This window comes from Fukomys damarensis, unplaced genomic scaffold, assembly GCF_012274545.1.
Source record: "Fukomys damarensis isolate Sample0158 unplaced genomic scaffold, DMR_v1.0_HiC HiC_scaffold_21, whole genome shotgun sequence".
Classification (NCBI taxonomy): Eukaryota; Metazoa; Chordata; class Mammalia; order Rodentia; family Bathyergidae; genus Fukomys; species Fukomys damarensis.
In genome coordinates this window covers 32,560,932-32,579,596 of record NW_022900933.1, presented here as the reverse complement: position 1 = coordinate 32,579,596, position 18,665 = coordinate 32,560,932, and the positions used below count along the sequence as shown (strand labels likewise).

Here is an 18,665-nt window from a genome sequence, read left to right as displayed (position 1 = left end):
GGCAAAATTTTGTTTTTGTTTACAAACTCTGCATTGGGTAACAAACATAACTGCAGCCACCTTTCCCACACAAACAAACTTGGCCATCTTTTCCAAAATTGTAGAACAGATTAAGTTCATGACCAAGGTACCACTGTACTTAGATTGTAGATTCTAGCTTAAGCAGTACTAAGGAATAATACTCAATTTCTGATCTGCTTAATTGTAAAAACTCAGTATATGTGTTCTACCAAAGTATGTAATGTTTTCAACTACTTATTTTTAAGTAGAAAGTAGTTTTTAGTACATTCTGTGTCCTTATACAAATCTAACTTTGTAATTTAGTAATAGATTTTAATATAAAAAATACTTTCAGGTAAAATGTGTTCAAGCCTGATTTTAGAGGTCTGAGTGAATTTTATGCTAAAAACTACATTTTAATGCTATAAAACCATAAACTCACTTCAGCAACACATATACTAAAATCAAAGCAATACAGAAAAGATTAGCATGGTCCTTGTGCAAGGATGATACACAGATTTGTGAAGTGTTCTGTATTTTTTTCTTTGCCTAAAGAAATTTTTTAAAAAATCCATTTTGTGTCTTTTTGTTTATACTAGAAAAATTACAAAATACTACCATCTCAATCAGAAAATGCAGGGAATAATTAAATAATCTACTCTGCATCAGTTCTTTCCTCTCACATTACTTTCATTGCAGTGCAAATGTCACACAAGGGCTTGATTTATGGAGGATCTGGGCTCACTGACCTTGTCTCACTGTCAGCTCTCGTTGATTTATGTTTATGGGAATTAAAATGTGTCAGTTCTCTCAGATTGTTATCTTTAGGAGCTTTTCATTCCTTCTTAAAAAGTAAAAAGCTTAGCAGCCTAGATTTTAAATAAAGTACAGAGAAATGAGGGATAACATTGCCATTTCATAGATTGTCCTTCAGGTATCCTTCACCAATCCATGCAATACCTGTGGAGACCATAATCTCTTTTGCCACAAGTTGTTGTGCTGTCTCTCCTGTCCCTACAGGAGGAATTAACTCTAAAATTTCAAACAGCCAGTGCAAAGAGAGAAACGTGATAAGTTGTACTCCTTGTTTACATTATAACTTAGGGAAAGTCATTAGTGAAATTAACAATTTATCTAACTTCACTAAAATATAAACCATTTTTTATTATAGGCAAGTGAACAAGATATCCTTAAATATGTAATTAAATGGGGAGAGCATCAGTTGATGAAAAGAATAGCAGACAGAGGTAAGTTCAGAAAATTAGCTCATGCTAATCAACTTGCATAAGTTTTTTATGTTTTTTTATATTTCCTAAAGTTTACTGAAATGCAGACTGCACATTAGTCTTGAAAACAGTTGCTATTGCCTAGTGAAAACAGTTTTTTGCAATCAATAAAATGCTTTAGTCAAGGGGTATAGTTTGGTAAAATGTCAAAGTTTTATTTTGCAATTTTAAAGGGTCACTTTTTATGTTTCTGTGTGCTTAATATATGGTAATTAATGGGCATATTAGAATGAAATTTTTCATGTAATGATTGAAAATTGCAAAAGGAATATTATTGATGAAAGTGTTCTGGAATTAGTGTTGATGGTTGCACAACAGTTTGAATGTACTAAAAGTCACTGAATTGCATGCTTAAAATGGTGAATTTTGCCTCAACTAGAAAAATGCAGTATGATTTACTGGGGGTGTAACTTGAATAGAATGTGTGCTCAGCATATATAAGGTCCTAGGTTCAATCCTCAGGACCAAAAAAAAAAAAAGGAAAAAAGAGGAATATAAATGATGCTTATTTTAGCTGAGCATGGTGGCACAGGCCTGTAAGGAGGATCACTGTGAGTTTGAGACCAGCATGGGCTACACAGTGAGTTCCAGAGCAGTCTGAACTACATAGTGAGACCCTGTCTCAAAAAACAAAAACAAAAGCAAACAAACAAACAAAAAAGCTTATTTTAAAATATGGTGAAAGGTAAAACATAGAGTTGTTCTATCACATTTTTAAATACATAAAAATTTTGTGTAAACCTTCCTTGAAACCTCCTTTAAAAGGGGCCGGGTATGGTGGTGCACACTTATAATCCCAGCACTCAGGAGGCTGAGGCAGGAGTTCAAGGCCACCCTGGGCTACGTAGTGAGTTTAAGGCCAGCTTGAACTACATGGCAAAAACCCTGTCTCAAAAGAAGAAAAAAAAAGGCCAGGGATTTAGCTCAGTGGTACTGTGCCTGCCTCGCAAGCACAAGGTCCTGAATTCGATCTCCAGTACCAGAAAAAAAAAAAAACCTTAAAAGTGTCTCTTTTTAGTATGCTGCTACCCAAGTAGTCAGGAGCAGAAATGGTCCTATTTTATTTCTCCTAATTTATTTTTCTATAATCTATAAAAGCCTTTAGTGAATTCTCAGATAAGAAATTTTTTTTAATATTAAAAATCAAATCAGGCATGGTGGTTCACACCTATAATCCTAGCACTCAGGAGACTGAGGAAGGAGGATCACAAGTTGAGGCCAGCCTGGGCAACATAGCAAGTTCAAGACTAGCCTGGACTACATAGTGAGATCCTGTCTCAGAAAAAGACAGTGTGTGTGTGTGCGCGCGCGTGCGCGCGTGCGCGCGCATGCACATGTGCGTGCACACATCTATGGTAAATTCAGAAAACTTCATAAATGTCAATTTATATAGTTTGTTCTCCTTTGCATATTCTGTAGTTGTAAATTTATCTACTCAGTAAAATGTATTTGTAACCTCAAAATCCATATCAAGATCTGTTGTAAACAAGGGTCCTTCTCAGTCTATTTAGTGCTCTTTCTTTTTCACATTTGTATTAGTGATCTCACTATTTAAAGCAGCCCCCAAGTGTGATGTTGAAGTGTTGTAAAGTGTTCCTAAGTACAAGGTGGCTGTAATGTGCCTCGTGGAAAAAATCTGCATGTACAATAAGCCTCTTTCAGGCCTAAGTTACAGTGTTGTTGGCCTGAGTTCAGTGTTAGTGAATGAACAGTATATGTTAAATAACTTGTCTTTAGATGGAAACACACACACAGAACTAAGTTATCTCTTGATCAGTTGGCAAAAATATTATACCATAGACTTACAAGAACCTAACCTTGTGTTTCCACCGTAGAACAGTGGTTCAGAATTTGCCAAGTCATTGTTCATGTCAGTTTTATAGAACATACCTACTGGAAATAATAAGAAATGGTTGTAGATAGCTCTGTATAGTTCATATAAGTCTTACATTTGTTCGCTCATGTAACAATGGAAGGTTGTATTTGTTTTGGGCAGATACTGAGCATGCTTAAGGTGTAAAATTTCCCTTAAAAGAGTAATTTTCAGATTGGGTTAGAATGAAAGATTCTTCTGTAAGGGTAAGAAGGAAGCTAAACAAATAGGCCACCGTTTGTTTCAGTCAACTTCATTATATAGAGTTTACCCTTCAAGCTGGGAATTTGGCTCAGTGGTTCTGCCGCCTGCCTCTCAAGCACAAGGTTTCGAGTTCAATCCCCAGGACAAATGAATGAAGGAATGAATTTACCCTTACCTATTCGATATTTGGGGGGGTTCGTGTAAGATTTCATCTGAAAACAAGATGCCACTAAAGAAAAAAAAATTTTAGAAGTAATATCTACCATATGTTAGCATGAATCCAAATCATAGCAAGGCAAGGGCAAAAAAATTTTTTTCCACACACTTACAATTTTATTTTGAATGGCTCCAGAGAAAGCTTGGCTTTTCAAAACTGGGGTGTATATGTATGTAAGTAATGATTTAAGGAAGATATCCGTTTTCTTATAGAATACTGTATTTAAAAACACCCTGCATTTTTCGGGGGGGGGTAACAGGGATTGAATTGGGGACCTTGCACTTGCAAGGCAGGCAGCAGTGCATTTATATTTTTGAGTAAAGATCTTATTCAGTAATAATTGGGGGAATAATGGCTTGAACTGAGGGCCTTGCACTTATGAGGCAGAAGTGTTGCCACTGAGCTAAATCCCCAGCCCTCAGTATTAATTTTTTAATAAAAAAGCCCCCTAGATTTAACATAATTAAAGATATCTAAAATGATGTAATTTTTCTCCCACATCAATACTATGTTTATATATTTCAGATCTTCCCCTTTCACTTATAACCAGTAAAGAAAATCTTTATTTTCGACTCTGGATGGTGAACATTCAGTACAGTACATGTCAAAAATGAAAGGGTCCACTTACATGCAGTAATATTCCTATGCTATGGAAATTTAAGAAAGTTCATAAAACATTTAAATTTAGATAGGATGTATATTAGGTTTTGCTCCTTTGGATCACAAGCCATCAAAATGACAAACAGAATTAAAACCTAGACAGCCTAGTGAGCAATACTGATGCCCTATGCCATCCCTGTCATACTAAAAACAGGTCACAAAAGTGAGGAAGCTTAAGAAAAAGTCCTTGATTGAATTAGGTGTTTTTGGATTGTCATCTTTCTTCCTTTGAGTTACTATACAAAAAGAGAATATTATTCTTTACTTATCATGCTATGAACAGCACACTTTTTCTTTGTCCGAGCACATCTGTATTACATAAACTTTTTTTTTTTTTTCTTTTGTACTGGGGATCGAACTCTGGCCCTTGCACTTGCAAGGCAGGCAGCGGAACACATAAACTTCTTAAGACAGAAAAATGATTGCTTTATAGCAGAGGTACACTGGGCCAGCTATTGAACTCAGTGGTTCTGCCACCTGCCCCAAAAGCACAAGGTTCTGAGTTCAATCCCCATACCAAAAAAAAAAAGAAAATGTACTTAGTATATAGAGTGGTGCTGAGTATGTACTAGAGAAGAAAGATTGTCTGAAGTTTTTTATTTAGATAGAGACTTTTCATTTTCTGTCTCACAGAGCCAAACTTATTGAGTGGAACTGCACATAGTGTGAACAAAAGAGGAGTGAAAAAACGAGACCTAGACATCGAAGAGCTGAGAGAGATCCTTTCTTCTCTCTTACCTTTTGTGCGAATTGAACACATCTTACCTATAAACAGTGAAGTCTTAAATGACGCAGTAAGTGTCTTTATTCCTTTCATGAAAAGAAAAACACCAGGCTTGTTTTAATCACTATAAATAATTCCTACCCATTTGTGAAGCCATTGTTCTGTACAGTGCTATGTCCCTGGTATCTGTCACATAGTACAAAAAAATTTTGGGTGAATGAGAGTTAAGAGAGAAAAAAGTCTTACTTTGCAAGAGTGTAGTTTCTGGTTGATTTTATTCAGTCATTTGTCAATATAGATCAAATAGATCTTTTGTTAGAAAGAAAAAGGTAGAAAATTTCTTTGGAGATTCTTTTTTTTTTTTTTTTTTTTTTTTTTTTTTTTTTTTTTGTTTTTTTTTTTTTCTTTTTTTCTTTTTGGTATCGAGGATCAAACTTGGACCTTGCACTTCTAAAGCAGGCGGCGGAACCACTGAGCTAAATCTCCAGCTGGAGATTGTTCAAGAGCAGCAATAAATTAGAAGATGAGAGGAGAATAGAGTGATCATATTATTTTTCATAATTTTTACGTGAATTTTTTCAAACTAATACTAATAGAATTGGTTGAATTAATGAATAGATAAAATATTCTTCAAATTGGTTTCTAAATTTAATGTCATGCTTATAAACAACTTTTTAAGTTTTTTGATTTACATGGTAATTGTACAAATTTATGGGTTACAACAATGTGAGGTTTCATTTATCATTTCTTTGTTGTGAGAATATTCAAAATCTTCTCTTCCATTTATTTTGAAATATACAAAACATTATTGTTAACTGTGGTCACCCTCCTGTGCAAAACAACACTAGAACTTCTTCCTTCTAACATTGTACCCATTGATCAGCCTCTACCCATCTCCTGCAACCCTCCGGTGCCTCTGCCTCTGCCTCTGATAGCAGCTAGTCTACCTTCTGTATGTTTTTTTGTTGTTGTTGTTTTTCCTGGTACCGAGGATTGAAGTCAGGACCTTGTGCTTACGAAGCAGGATTGGTGCCACTGAGCTAAATCCCCACCCTCAACAGCTAGTCTCCTCTCAACTGCTATGAGATAAACTTTTTTAGATTCTACATATAAAATCATTCTATATTTGTCTTTCTGTGCCTGCCTTATTTCACTAAATATAATGTCATGTTCGTCTATGTTGACAAATGGCAGGATCCCTTTTTTTTTTTACAGTCTGAATAATATTCCATTGTGTGTATATTCCACATTTTCTTTGTCCACTCATCCCTTGGTGTACATTTGGGTTGAGTCCACCAATTGGCTATTGTACACAGTGCTGAAATAAGCAGGGGAATACAGAAGTCCAAATAGAATAGACATGAACAGGTTTCATTTCTTTTGAGTATATACCTAGTAGCAGAGTTGCCTGCCATATGGAGGTTCAATTGTTAATTTTTTTTAAGAACTTCCATTCTGGTTTTTGTTGTTGTTGTTATTGTTTTTGTTTTTGTTTTTTCTTTTTGGTACCGGGGATCGAACTCGGGTCCTTGTGCTTGCAAGCAGGTGGTGGAACCACTGAGCTAAATCCCTGGCCCCTCCATTCTGTTTTTTATAATGGCAGTACTAATTTATATTTTTACCAACAATATGCAGTGGTATCCTTTTCTCCACTTCATCAGCACTCATTGTCTTTTTGCTAAAAGCCACTCTATCTAGAGTTAGTATCTCATTGTGGTTTTGATTTGTCTTTTCCTGATAATAGTAATGTTGAGCATTTTTTCATACACCTGTTGGCCACTGATATGTCCTCTTGTGATAAATATCTATTACAGGTTTTTGCCTGTTTTAAAATCAAGTTATTTTGGGACATTTTTGCTGTTGAGTTCCATATGTATGTTGGATATTAACTTATCAGATGTATGGTTTGCAAAATTTTCTCACATTCCATATAGGCTCTCTTCACTCTATTATTTGGTTTGCTGCACAGAATTTTTTAGTTTGATGTAATACCATTTGTCTGTTTTTGCTTTTGTTGCCCATGCTTTCAGGATTTTATTCAAAAAAATCCTTGCTTAGTCCTGTGTAGAGCTTTTGTGTTTTCTTCTAGTAGTTTCATAATTTCAGGTCTTACATTTAAGACTTCAGTTCATTTTGAGTTGGTTTTGTGTATGGTGAGAGACAAATATAATTTCATTTGCTGTATGTAGGTATCGATTATCTGGATATCCATTTATCGAAGAGACTGTTAGCAAACCAGGCCCATTTTCCTCACCAAACAGTATGTCGATCACTGAAACAAGTTTTGCAAAAGGGAGAGTTTATTCACAGAGTAGCCACGCATAGGGTAACGAACCAAGTCTCAAATCCACCTCCCTGAGAAGAGGGTTTGAGGACATTTATTGGATAAAGAAGCATGATTATTTAAAGCATGGAGAATGATGGTTTGAGGTGAAGTAATCTGTAGTCTGTACGTGTGTAGTCAAATTGCCAGGCTCTTCATGAGATACATATTCAGAAATTGGCTACATTAGCATAATTTGAGGATAGTTTTTGAGCTTTCTGGCATTAGAAGCTCACCCATCGAACACTTTATCAGGCCTAAATGAGAGACTCAGTTATTTTGATAAGAACCACCTTTGAGTTCTGAAAAGCAACCTAAGCGGCCATGATTATCATAAACTATATTTAACAGTGTTCTCTCCAGCCAAAGCTCTCAGGAAACTAATGTATTTCTCAGCTACATGACCTCCAAAATTAGTGATTTGATTTGTTTTATTTTATTTTAGCTAACTAAAAGCAAGTGAAGGTAAAGAAGTTATTCAGGTTTCCCCCCAATTTTCACATATCCTTTTCATTATGCATTTTTGGCACCTTTGTTGAAAATCAGTTGGCTTTAAATATATGGATTTATTTGTGGACCTCCTATTCTGTTCCATTGATCTTTGTGTTCATTTTTATGCCATACTGTGCTGTTTTGGTTACTAAGCTTTGTAGTATATTTTGAAGTCAGGAAATGTGATGCCCTCCTACAGCTTTTTTCTTGGTACCAGGGATCAAACTCATGACCTTGTGATTGCGCAGCAGGCATGGTGCCACTCAGCTAAATCATGGGCCTAGCTTTTTTCCTGTCATTGTTTGTTGGTATATTTAAAGCAAATACAGTTACATTTATCATTGAGATCTTGTACCTTTACATGATATGTCTTGGTTCTTGTTTTTTCCCCATACCCCTGCCCTTCCTTCACCCTTTGCTATTTATAAAGACTGTTTCCATTTTTTTCCTTTTTTCACATTTTTTTTAGCTTTTTTCTTTTTTAAGATTACTTCAGCTATTCAAGTTTTTCATGGTTCCATATACAGTTTGAATTTTTTTTTCTCTTTCTATGAAACATGTCATTGGTATTTGGATAAGGATTGCATTGACTCTTTTTTTTCTTTCTTTCTTTTTTTTTTCTTTTTATTGAGTTTATTGGTACAATCTAGGTATACAGTACAGTTACATTCATCATTGGGATTCTGTACCTTTACATAATAGGTCTTGATTCTCATTTTTTCCCCTTGTCCCTGCCCTCCCTTCACCCCCTCCTCCCCTCCCCATTTACAAACACTTTATTTCCATTTTTTCAGTTTCTCATATTTTTTTCCTCTCCCTTATTACCCTTACTCCTCCCTTCCCACTTTCCCTACACCTTTAGCCCTTTACTTCCCATTTCACATTATTAATTTCATTAGGATCCTGTGTACTATTATAGTTTTTCACACCAAAGAAACTATTTGGTATTTCAGTTAAAGAAATCTCTGTATGAACATTAAAAATAGGGAATCCTAAAATAAAACTAAAAAGGAAAGTAAAAGAGAAAAGTCAATGATGTAACATTAAAATAATCCTTAATTCTGGAGATTAAAATGTTCCCTGAACATATTTAAATTGCTTCTTGCTCTTACAGTCTTATCTTATTGTTTTTTTTCATTATTTAGAGAATACTTTATTAGTTTCTGTAATCAAACCCACGTAGGTATGACCTTACATATTTAGTACGATGTGTTACCCCTGTATACATGGGAAAAAAATTAAAAATAAAAATAAAAAATTTAACATTTCTAGACCAATATGGCTGTCCATTTCTGTACAATGCCAACTCAACACAGTAAATAGGGATGACTTTTTGCAAAATTGGCAGTACTGTTAAAATTTCCCAAAATTCAATTTTTATATATATGTATATATATATTTATATAAAAAGACTAATAATAGCAGTATGTTATGAATCGATAGCAGCAACAGCTTTTCCAGTTTCTGCAGTTATCTGAACAAAATTATAGACATTCGGCACAGTCCATTAAAAAAACAAAACAAAAACAAAACAAAAAGAAACAAAGAAAAGAATAATATCCAGAAAATAGCAAAATTCTGTTGCTGTTGTGGTACCTGGCACCATTTTTTTAATTAGCATCTTAATCATCATCAGGAAAGAGAACATTCTAGAGTAATATCATTAAATGTATCTCTGATAAAGCACGGTCCCTGCTATGTATCATAAAGCAGGTACAAGATATCTTACATTCATAGAGGTATGATACAGTACCGTCCTACATCAATAATACTAGATTCAGTTTTGGTTTGAAATTTACTTTGTCTGCAAATAAGATTGCTACCCCTGTTTTTTTCTGGACTCCTGTCACATGGAGAACTCTTTTCTATCTTTGCACTTTCAGTCTATGGGCTTCTTTTTGCACTAGGTGTGTTTCTTGTATACAACATATTGTTGGATTTTGCTTCTTATTCCAGTTGGCCAGTCTATTTCTCTTGATTGGTGACTTGAGGCCATTGACATTGCTGGTTATAACTGATATGTACTGACTTATTATTGACATGTTATTGTCCTTTTGTTGACTCTTTTTACTTTTTCACCTTCTCCTTTTAATTTCTTGCCTTGCCTATTTGATTTGCTCTGTTGGGCCTCATGGTGTTGTTGCCTTCATTGTCTTTTTCTAGGATCTTATTTAGAATTGCTTGTAGTGCTGGTTTGGTATTCATGTAGTTTCTCAGGTGTTCTTTGTCCTGGAAGTGTCTTATTTCCCCCTCCATTTTGAAAGAGAGTTTTGCAGGATACATCAGTCTAGGTTCGAGGTTGTTCTCTTTTAGTACTTGAACTATCTCATTCCAGGCTCTCCTTGCCCCAAGGGTTTGTGTTGAAAAGCCTGCTGTGATTCTGATGGGCTTTCCTTTGTATATGATTTGTTTCTTTTCTCTTACTGCTTGTAGTATTTTGTTCTTCTGTTGGGTTTCTGGGATCTTGATTATTATATGTCTAGGTGTAGATTTTTTTTTATTGTAGCTAGTTGGGGTCCTATATGCCTCAGTTATCTGAATGTCAAATTCTTCCCCTCTGTTTGGGAAGTTTTCTGTCATTAATTCTGTGAACAGCTTTTTTAAGTCATTTGTATTTTCTCCTGCTACTTCATGGATTCCTATCAGTCTTATGTTATTGTTCTTTGCATCATCTAGGAGTTGTTGGATCGATTTCTCATGATCCCTTAGTGTTTTTAAGAGACCTCTCTTTTCATGGTCACTGACTGCAATCTTTTCTATATTTGAGACTCTATCTTCGCATTCTTTTATTCTGTTGCGTACACTTTCTATGGAGTGTTTAATCTCCCGGATATCTGTTTGAATCTGTTTAATGGATTCCATTTCTTTCCTATGTTGGGTGTTTATTTTTTCTGTTTCTTTTTTATGCTGGGCCTTCATGGCTCCTATCATGGTCTTGAGCTCATCTATTTTTTTGTCAGTTTCTGCTCTAGAGTCTCTAAATCACGACTTCCATTTTTCTCACTATTTCTATGGTTATCTGGGAAATTAGTTCTGTTTTGAATTTTTCTAGAGCCTGATTGATCTGTTTTGTTACTTCCTGTGCTTTGAGTGCAGGGTGTCCTGGTGGTTCACTATCGGCCTTTTCATCCTCATTTGCCCTCGTGTTTGCCACTGGTGAACTGGAAGTCTGTTCTTGTGTCTTGCTTACGTGTTTTCTCATTTTTATTTTTGTTGTCGGACTGTCCTTGGTTTAATCTCTGGGTTATCACCCAAATCTTCCTGATATAGTTGCGCCCTAGCTTCTGTGTCTCTAATGACCACAGACATTCTCATCTTCATAACATCAGAGAAACAGCTCATCAAATCATCCGCAATGCTTTATCCCAACTGATACAATCAGCAACACATTAAGATCAAGCACAACTTGGACACTGACCACCTGTGGTAGTCACTAGTCTATCACCCTTAAATCATTTGAATTAAATTGAAATCAAGAAGCAGTCCAGAACATGTCTGCAGTGAACAAAATTTCATTATAGTGTATTTACCATTTAATGGCTTAGACAGAGCGAGGATGCAAATCCCCTGGTCTCAGTTAGTTGATGGCTGAACCCCATGATGCTGACTGACCTCAGGCTGCAAGGCCCAGATTGAGTTCCCCAACCTTCTGGATGGTTGTACTCCACACCATTCTATTGCAGGTTTCCCACGCCCTTTCTTTAAAGATGTTCAAAGTTGGGAACTCAGAAAAATACCCTTGATGACCACCTCTGCCTCTGCAGAGTGGGTCCAAAGACTAGCACAGTTAGGAGGTCTGAGAGTGCGGGGAGGGTGACTTATGGGGGTTCAGGGGCGCCTGTGCTGCTACCTTCCCGGCACTTGAGTGATGGTGGCTGGGTCGGGAGCAGGCGTGGCTCTCCTTCCTGCGGTGGATTGGGGCCCAGGCTACCTTCGCGGCGCTTGAGCAATGGCGGCTGGGTCGGGAGCAGGCATGGCTCTCCTTCCCGCGGTGGATCAGGGCCCAGGCTACCTCCCAGCACTTGAGTGATGGCGGCTGGGTTGGGAGCAGGCGTGTCTCTCTGCATTGACTCTTTAGATAGCTTTGAGCAATGTGGAACAGACACAAATACACACACCCCGTACCAGGGATCAAACTCAGGACCTTGCACTTACAAAGCAGGCACCATGCCACTGAGCTAAATCCTTAGCCGTACACACTTTTAATATTTATTCTTCCAATCTATGAACACAGGATATCTTTCCGTTTATTTGTATCTTTTTAAATGTCTTTGGTGTTTTAGTATTTCTTTAGTGTTTTAGTGTTTCAGAGTAGAGATCACCTCCTTTGTTAAATTTATTCCTCAGTATTTTATTTTTTGTAGCTATTGTAAATGGGAGTGTTTCTTTACTTTTTCCTATAGCTCATTATCAGTACATAGGGATGATACTGATTTTTTGTGTCCTATTTGGTGAATTTGTTAGAGCTAACAGATTTTTTTTGGTTTTCTGTGTATAAGGTTATATCATCTAGGCCGGGGATTTAGCTCAGTGGCTTCAGTGCATGCCTTGCAAGCGCAAGGACCTGAGTTCAATCCCCAGTACTGGGGGGGGGTTATGTCATCTGAAAATAAGATCATGTCATCTGCAGATAGGGAGAGTTGTACTTCTTCGTTTCCAGCTTGCATGCCTTTTGTTTTTTCCCTTGCCTAATTTCTGTGGCTAGGACTTGAGTAGTGCTATGCTGAATAGAAGTGGCAAGGATAAACATCCTTGTGTTATTCCAAAGCTTTCAACTTTTGAGTAGGGTTTTAGCTATGGGTTCATAATATATGGCCTTTACTGTGTTGGAATATGTTCCTTCTATACCTAGTGGTTGAGGTTTTATCATGAAAGGATATTGAATTTTGTCAGATGTTTCATCTGCATCTATAAAAATGACCATATGATTTGCTACATTTACAAAAATGATTTTGTGTCCTTTGTTATGTTAGTGTGGTATGTCACATTTATTGATTGAACCATCTTTGTATTCCTGGGATAAATCCTGCTTAATCTTGGTGGAGATCTTTTTGGTGTGATTTTGAATTATTTGCTAATATTTTCTTGCTAGATTTTTATATTTGTGTTTATCAGGGATATTAGTAGTTTTCCTTTTTATTTTGTTATGTCTGTCCAGTTTTGGTATTAGGATCATGCTGGCCTCATAGAATGAATTTGGAAGTATTCTTTCCTCTTTGATTTCTTGAAATAATTTGAGAAGACTTTGTATTCTTCGATTGTTTTGAAAAATTTGAGTGTTCTCTTTTCTTAGTCTATGTGAAGTTTTGTTGATTTTTTTCTTTTAAAAAAGCCCAACTCCTTCACTTTACTGATTTTTTTTTCTATATTGTATTTTTATTGTCAAGTTCATTTATTTGTGCCTTAATCTTTATTATTTCTTACCTTCTATTAACATGGGATTGAGTTTGTTTTTGTTTTTCTAGCTTCTTAAGGTGCAGGCTTAGATTGAGGTCATTGTTCTAAAGTTCTTCAAAAAATACAGAATGAAGAAGGGATAACTTTTCTAGCGGTAAAACCTTTTAAAATACTAATGTCTAACTTGGAATACTAGTATGACAGACAAGACAAAATAGCCCAGTCCTAATTGATATAAGAATTAAATATAATAAATGAGCTGTTACAAATCAGTGTGCTGCTAAATTAACTGATTAGTAAGAAGGAAGAAATTTAAGTTAAACAATTATTTCATTGCACCCAAACTTAATCCCTATTAAGTTGAAACAGAATATCTAGGAAAACAACTATTCATGGAATCTGATTGTAAAAAATATTCAGTCTTGTAATCCTTTACCAAATTAAGCAAAAAAAAAAAAAAAAGTTTCGGTTTTTTTGTTTTTTTTACCATTTCAGTAATTAATCTTTGAAATGCTGTTACTCTCCCATAGGGAAGTATAGTGGTGTACTGGTAGCATGTATTGCAGCAGTCCAGATGGGTAACATTAAAAACATTATCAAGAAGCCAGGCATGATGATGCACACCTGTAATCCCAGCATGTGGAGGAAAACAGCCACCAAAAAAAAATCATCAAGAGTCATCAGAGCATTCTTATTCTTTGATCTGATAACTTCACCTTTGACCCAATAACTTTGCCTTTGATGTTTCTTTTGAGAAATATTGTTAGGAATTGTGTGTGTGTGTGTGTGTGTGTGTGTGTGTATCTTATGTGCATGTGTGTATACATATATGTACAAAGATGTTTAATGTCATTTACCTCTGGCAATACCTTAAATTTCTAATAACAGGAGAAATTAAAGCATAGTTTGATTATAAACAGCACAATTTGTTGTTCTGAGAAGACTAATACCAACATGGAAAATGCTAATGATGGAATACAACTTTTAAAAAGGAGGAAACAAAATATGTATTTTTATCTACTAGTAATCAATTATGTAAAAATTCATTTGAAACTGACTGGAAGGAAAGAACATAATCTCAGTTGCTATAAGTGTATTGAGTTTCTTTTCTCTATATTTTAAGTACTATAAAATGCTATCTTTTATTAAAAATATTTTTAACTAGTGCATCGATTAGGTGCTATCATATTTAATAAAAGTAATGTTGGAGAAACTCAATTATAGTTTTGTTTGAAACCTGAGATTCAAACCAAATTGAATCCTGTATTTAGTTTAGAAAAATATTTCACTATGCTACACCTCCAGTCCCTGTCCTTTACTTAAGCTTTACTACCATTTTGGAGCTAAGAGACTTGATTTGTTTTCTAGGATCAATTAAGGAAACAACAAGGCCACATTATACAATTAGTTGTACTGTGCCCCACTTTTAGGGCCATAAGGGATGCTATGAGGTAAAGCCGAGGTGAAACAATATCCCTGGTCACATGGCTGTTAAATGAGGATTCCAGTGTCTTACTCTATAAAGAGAGGCCAAGTTGATGTTCTCATTTTGTCTTCATAAGAGTTGGGAGCAGAGATAAGGGGAAAATTTGACATGTCTTTTCTTTTTAAAAACACAAAAATGAGAAATTATAGTACTTTCTTATAGCTGAATCCTTTTGATATTTTTAAGCATTTGAGGTATTTCTTAATTTGATATACCTTCCTAAGTTTTCATTTAAATGGTAGACTTTGGGGCCGGGGATTTAGCTCTGCGGTGCCATCTGCCTTACAAGTGGAAGGTCCCAAGTACAAAAAAAAAAAAAAATTAAATGGTAAACTTTGTTTTGACTTGTATATTTGTCTGATAATACTTGTAATTCCACATGGACCTTCAGTTCATTAAAAAAAAGTTTTTGTTTTGTTTTTGTTCTTTTAAGATGAAAAGAGGTTTAATTAGTACTCCCCCATCAGATATGCTTCCTACAACAGAAGGAGGAAAGTCAAATGCCTGGCTACGGCAAAAAAATGCTGGTATATACGTTCGACCTCGGCTGTTCTCCCCCTATGTGGAAGAAGCAAAGGTAATGAAACCACTTGAAGGTATTAGACGACTTTTTTACAAACCATACATATAGCCCAGCATAGTGGCACATTCCAGCACTCTGGAGGCTGAGGCAAGAGGATGGCAACAAGTTTGAGGCCATCCTGGACTGCACAGCAAGACCTTGTCTAAAACTAAGGCACAGAAATGTTTATTGTGCATTATTTAAATATTTGAAATGGCCTAAATGTCCAGACAGAGGGAAAATGAAAGTAAATTCCAATTTGACTACTTAACAGAATAGTTTTCTGAAATATTTAATTATCAAACATGTTTAAAACTTAGACCAGGCTGGAGATTTAGCTCAGTGGTGCCACACCTGCCTCACAAGCAGAGTGTCCTCAGTTGGATCCCCAGTACCACAAAAAAAAAAAAAAAAAAAAAAAACAGACCATATTAAAATGCATTTTTCTCATGATATTGTCTTGTAAATTAGTTGCCTTGCAAATTGTTAATATGTTACTGAAATAGTTGTCAGCATGTCACAATCTTGTGGATGGGGAAAATGTTCTGAAAGAATTGCATTCATTTTGTCTTGATAAACTAAACACATAATCTCTTATAGTTCTATTATAATTGACTTTTGGGAATTGGCTTTGGTTTTAGAATAAGTGAATTTGAGACAGAAATTCAAGCCTAGTAAGTAATTAGCATTATGTGTACTGTAACAAAATTTCTCCCAAAAAATAAGGTAACGACAGTGAAACCCTATTTTGTTTATTTTGTTTTTTGAGACAGGGTCTCATTATGTAGTTTAGGCTGGCCTTGAACTCAGTATGTAACTCACAGTGTAGGCTGGTTTTGACCTCACAGTGGTCCTCCTGCCTCTGCCTCGCAAGTGCTGGGATCACAGGCATGCACCACCTGTGCAATACTCTGTTATTTTTAACTAGATGTATTCACACATAGAACTTTGGGCTGGCCTTTTGAAGAACTAACAGTCTTTCAAGTCAGGAATCACTAGTAACCTTTCTGAAATAAATTTAACAGGCAAAATAATGTGATATGACATAGAATCAAGTTGACTTAAATTTTTTTCTTTTAATTTCTAGAATTTCCAGTATTAAAATAAAGGATTTGTGAAAAATCTGTTTTATTGACTAGATTAATATACCTTTTATTAGGTGGTTGACATTTTTAATAGTTCTAAAACAGGAAAAAAGAACAGTTGGGCCTGGTCTCTATGAAATCAGTGCAATGCGCAATGTAGCTAATGCCTTCACAGAAGTCAGATATGGTGAATGCAAAGACCAGCCTTGTTTCCTTTGCCTCCAGACGGGGTATCTGGAAGCTATCAGGTGGTTCTCTGGGTGGTTCTCCTCAGATAACTGTGCCCACCCCTGAGAGAATAATTTCCCCCAGTATCTTATTTTGATTATTCTATAGTTAGATGAGATAGATGTGCTTGAAACTGATTTAACAAAAGTATGTTTCTTAAATTTAATATCAATTTTTAATATTTTGAATATTTTTATTGGATCTGATATTTAGCACATGTATACATTTTCTTTACAATAATTTAGTGTATAACTTACTCCTGAATACTTTTATGTCCTTCAAATTTCAAAAACTTGTATTTCAAAGCAGATTTTTCAGAGGGTGATTGTTATCTACAAAGATACTCCAGAATGTTTTTAAAAATTAAAGAAGCAGGAGTATTTTCTCTTTTCACCACTAATTTAAGACTTCATAAGGGCCAGAAATGTGGCTCAGCATCACAGCTCCTGGCAAGCACAAGGTCCTGAATTTGATTTCCAGTACTGAAAATAAATAAATAACACTTCATAAATGATAAACAATAAATGAATTCCCTTTATATATGGTAAAAATCATAATCTTGCTTCATTTATGATTTATGGTTGGCCAATTCTATTCATACTGAATTTCTATTTTAGTCAGTGCTGGACGAGATGATGGTGGAGCAAACAGACCTTGTGCGCTTGCGAATGGTTAGGATGTCCAATGTGCCAGACACACTTTACATGGTCGGCAACGCTGTGCCCCAGTGTTGCCACATGATCAGCCACCAGCAGATCAGCAGTAACCAGTCAAGCCCTCCTTCAGTTGTAGCCAATGAAATTCCAGGTAAGATAGGCCTTTTATGAGGTATGTATATTTAAAAGAATAATCTTATTTTTTTGTGATTGCTGATATTTGGACTCGTGTGTACATACACATCAATTCCACATTTCAATACTCTATGTATTGTTCTTAAAGATTACTTAAATTTATTATTTTTGTTTTGTATTTTTAATATATATGCACAATTGAAATAATTATTAATAAATTTTACATTTGAGCCTAAGATTTCTGATCCCTGGCCCTGTTGTTAGAGCTGAATAATCCTATGCAGTAGGGTGCTGTCCTGTGTGTAGTGGATGGTTGTCATCGACACCCTGGCCTGTATTCCATAGATGCCAGTAGCACATGTGTATGCACACACACACACACACACACACACACACACACACACACACACACACACACATATACTCCTACGTTTGTAGTACTGTTTGGAAGCTTGTATTTCTAGAAATTGCCACATATATCCTATGGGGCAAAATCACCTCTGTTAAGAACCACTTGTTTAAAGGAATTCAGATTTTTCATTACTGTAGCATATTTTCCACATACAATAATACCCTTTGGTAAAGTAATATGAACTTACATCTTCGAATATGCCAGTGTCTCCCCAAAATGTGATCACTGTTGGTTCCCAAGAGGCTCAATTTTCTTTTTTTTTTTTCCTGTACTGGGGATCAAACTTGGGTCCTCGTGCTTGCAAGGTAGGCAGCAGAACCACTGAGCTAAATCCTTGGCCTCTAGAAGCTCAGTTTTCCAGGCTGTCCTCTGTGAAGTTTACCAAAGTGTAGACTTGTGTCTTACAATTATGGGGGAATTGGCCATAGATTGAGGTACAGCTATCATTTCTAGAAAACATCTGAGCATCAGTCAGTTAATATTGGCTTTAATTAGTGGTCTCTAATGTTAATTTCTAAGGTAACAAAAATCTGGTGGTCAGCACTTTCTAGCTCTTGCCAATTGCCTTAGCAGTTGCGAAATAAAGACCAGCAGCTGGGCATGCTGGCACATCCCTATAGTTCCTGTTACGCAGGTGGCTGAAGTGAGAGGAGTATTTCGGCCCAGGAGTTTGCGACCAAGACTGGGCAACATGGCAAGATCCTGTCTCCAAAAACTGAATAAAGTAAAAATAAGTAAAACTCAGCAAACTGTAGCAATGGAAATGTCACCATTCACTTCTGTTTCAGTGAAGGATAATAGACAGTGATGGCAGAACTTTTCATTGAATGCATACATTTTCTTTTAGGACTGATGTCTTTTATTTAAGTTATACTTTGAATTACAGAATGAAGAGAAATACTTCTTTAGCTGACTTGTGAAAGTT

At 35.7% G+C, this 18,665-nt stretch overlaps 1 protein-coding gene and 1 non-coding gene across 2 annotated transcripts in view; both read left to right on the top strand.

Annotated features, from left to right (window-relative positions):
* The window catches only part of Btbd7 (BTB domain containing 7), a 59,995-nt gene that overhangs the window by 29,695 nt on the left and 11,635 nt on the right, over positions 1 to 18,665 (top strand). Inside the window, exons 5-8 of the mRNA XM_010609213.3 lie at positions 1,172 to 1,247; positions 4,874 to 5,034; positions 15,096 to 15,239; positions 17,155 to 17,344. Coding sequence (XP_010607515.1) covers positions 1,172 to 1,247; positions 4,874 to 5,034; positions 15,096 to 15,239; positions 17,155 to 17,344 — 571 coding nt within the window. The remainder of the gene's footprint in view (positions 1 to 1,171; positions 1,248 to 4,873; positions 5,035 to 15,095; positions 15,240 to 17,154; positions 17,345 to 18,665) is intronic.
* Positions 439 to 541, top strand: LOC117287202. Its single transcript, XR_004518401.1, has one exon. It is a non-coding gene; the product is annotated as a U6 spliceosomal RNA (small nuclear RNA).